At 43.6% G+C, this 1,258-nt stretch overlaps 1 protein-coding gene across 1 annotated transcript; it reads left to right on the top strand.

The window, feature by feature from the left end:
- Positions 1-545: 545 nt before the first annotated feature.
- O0I10_013234 (uncharacterized protein) lies at positions 546-1,057 on the top strand (the record flags this gene model as incomplete). Its single annotated transcript, XM_058493038.1, has 2 exons — positions 546-665; positions 893-1,057. The coding sequence occupies 2 exons, from the start codon at positions 546-548 to the stop codon at positions 1,055-1,057; spliced, it is 285 nt and encodes a 94-aa protein (XP_058336196.1).
- Between the last annotated feature and the right edge of the window lie 201 nt (positions 1,058-1,258).

The following is a 1,258-nucleotide window of genomic DNA, read 5'->3' as shown; positions in this document are numbered from 1 at the left end:
CCCTTATGTATCATGTACGTGCATCGTCCACAATACCGTGTCTACGTGTTCTTCGACTTTGTATTAAATGAAGATTGGATCCAACATAATACTTTGGGTATCGTACGATCAGCTTAGATGTGCAAGGGGTGGATCACTTGGTTATTTTCAGCATTGAAAGGGAAACTGCAAGCGAGATAAAGGTGGAAAGCGAGATAACATGTATTTGGTAGGGGTTACACAGTAGGTTACACAAGTTGGTTCAGGAGTGGAGCTGCATAAGTAATCGATCGATGTGATGCGCACAGACCTAATAGCTTAATTACGAGGGCTGTTCTCAATCGAAGTCTTGAGCAGTGATCATTCTTATGGAGCTAAAAGCATAGGATATTGTGGAGGGTACGTATAAACAGTAATAGCTGTAGCAAGCGGGGTGGCATGGAGTGCACGAATTGGAGAGAACAGGAGGAACAAAGAGACCACTCTTCTTCACTTCCACTTCACAAAAAAAGGTAAGCTTGTCTCCATTACAAACTACAACGCGTTAATTGCTGGCATTCCTTACAATGTACAGCGTCCATTGGGGTGCACATGTGGTCAATGGCGACACTTTCCAGTTGCAGACATTCAACAACAAGTACGCGCGCGATTTGCCCATGACTCAAGCTTCCATTGCAATACAACATGTACGTTCCATCGCTGCATTCCTTTATTATTCAAGCTGGACATTGTGGTTCTAAAGTTCACGTGTAGTTTGCTGTTCTCGCGTTTTTACGAGATCCAAAGGGGGCGTCGTGTGTCGTGTGTATGCTTTCACTGGTTGTCATCAAGGAGGGTCGCAACCTATTGTTACTATGGGTATGTCGACATGAAAAGCGAATGCTATTGTTAACTTACACTTCATTTACTGTAGCTTGGACACGTTGGATTATGGTACCTGTGGCAGCAACAGGATACGGATCTCAAAGCAAGAATGCTGTATGGTTGGCTCAATGGTATGCGTGGTATTGGATCTACAAAGCGAAACCTGTTACTTAACGAGACTTACAGTGAAACAGCAGCAAGACAATATGGATGACATGGAGATACGGCTTTATTTGAGGCAATGATGCTATTGAGAAGTACCACAAGGTAAAGTGTCCATTATGGAATTTGTCCCTTCAAGTGTGCTTACGAAAGAAATATTAGGTCAGGCTCTGGTTGGGCGATTATTTTGATCAATCAGCACGTCGAGGATGTCATTGTATAGTACTGTGCTCTCCTGGGGAATTTTGGCCCG

Source organism: Lichtheimia ornata (assembly GCF_029851405.1).
Source record: "Lichtheimia ornata isolate CBS 291.66 chromosome Unknown scaffold00352, whole genome shotgun sequence".
NCBI lineage: Eukaryota > Fungi > Mucoromycota > Mucoromycetes > Mucorales > Lichtheimiaceae > Lichtheimia > Lichtheimia ornata.
This window is presented reverse-complemented; position numbering and strand designations above follow the sequence as displayed.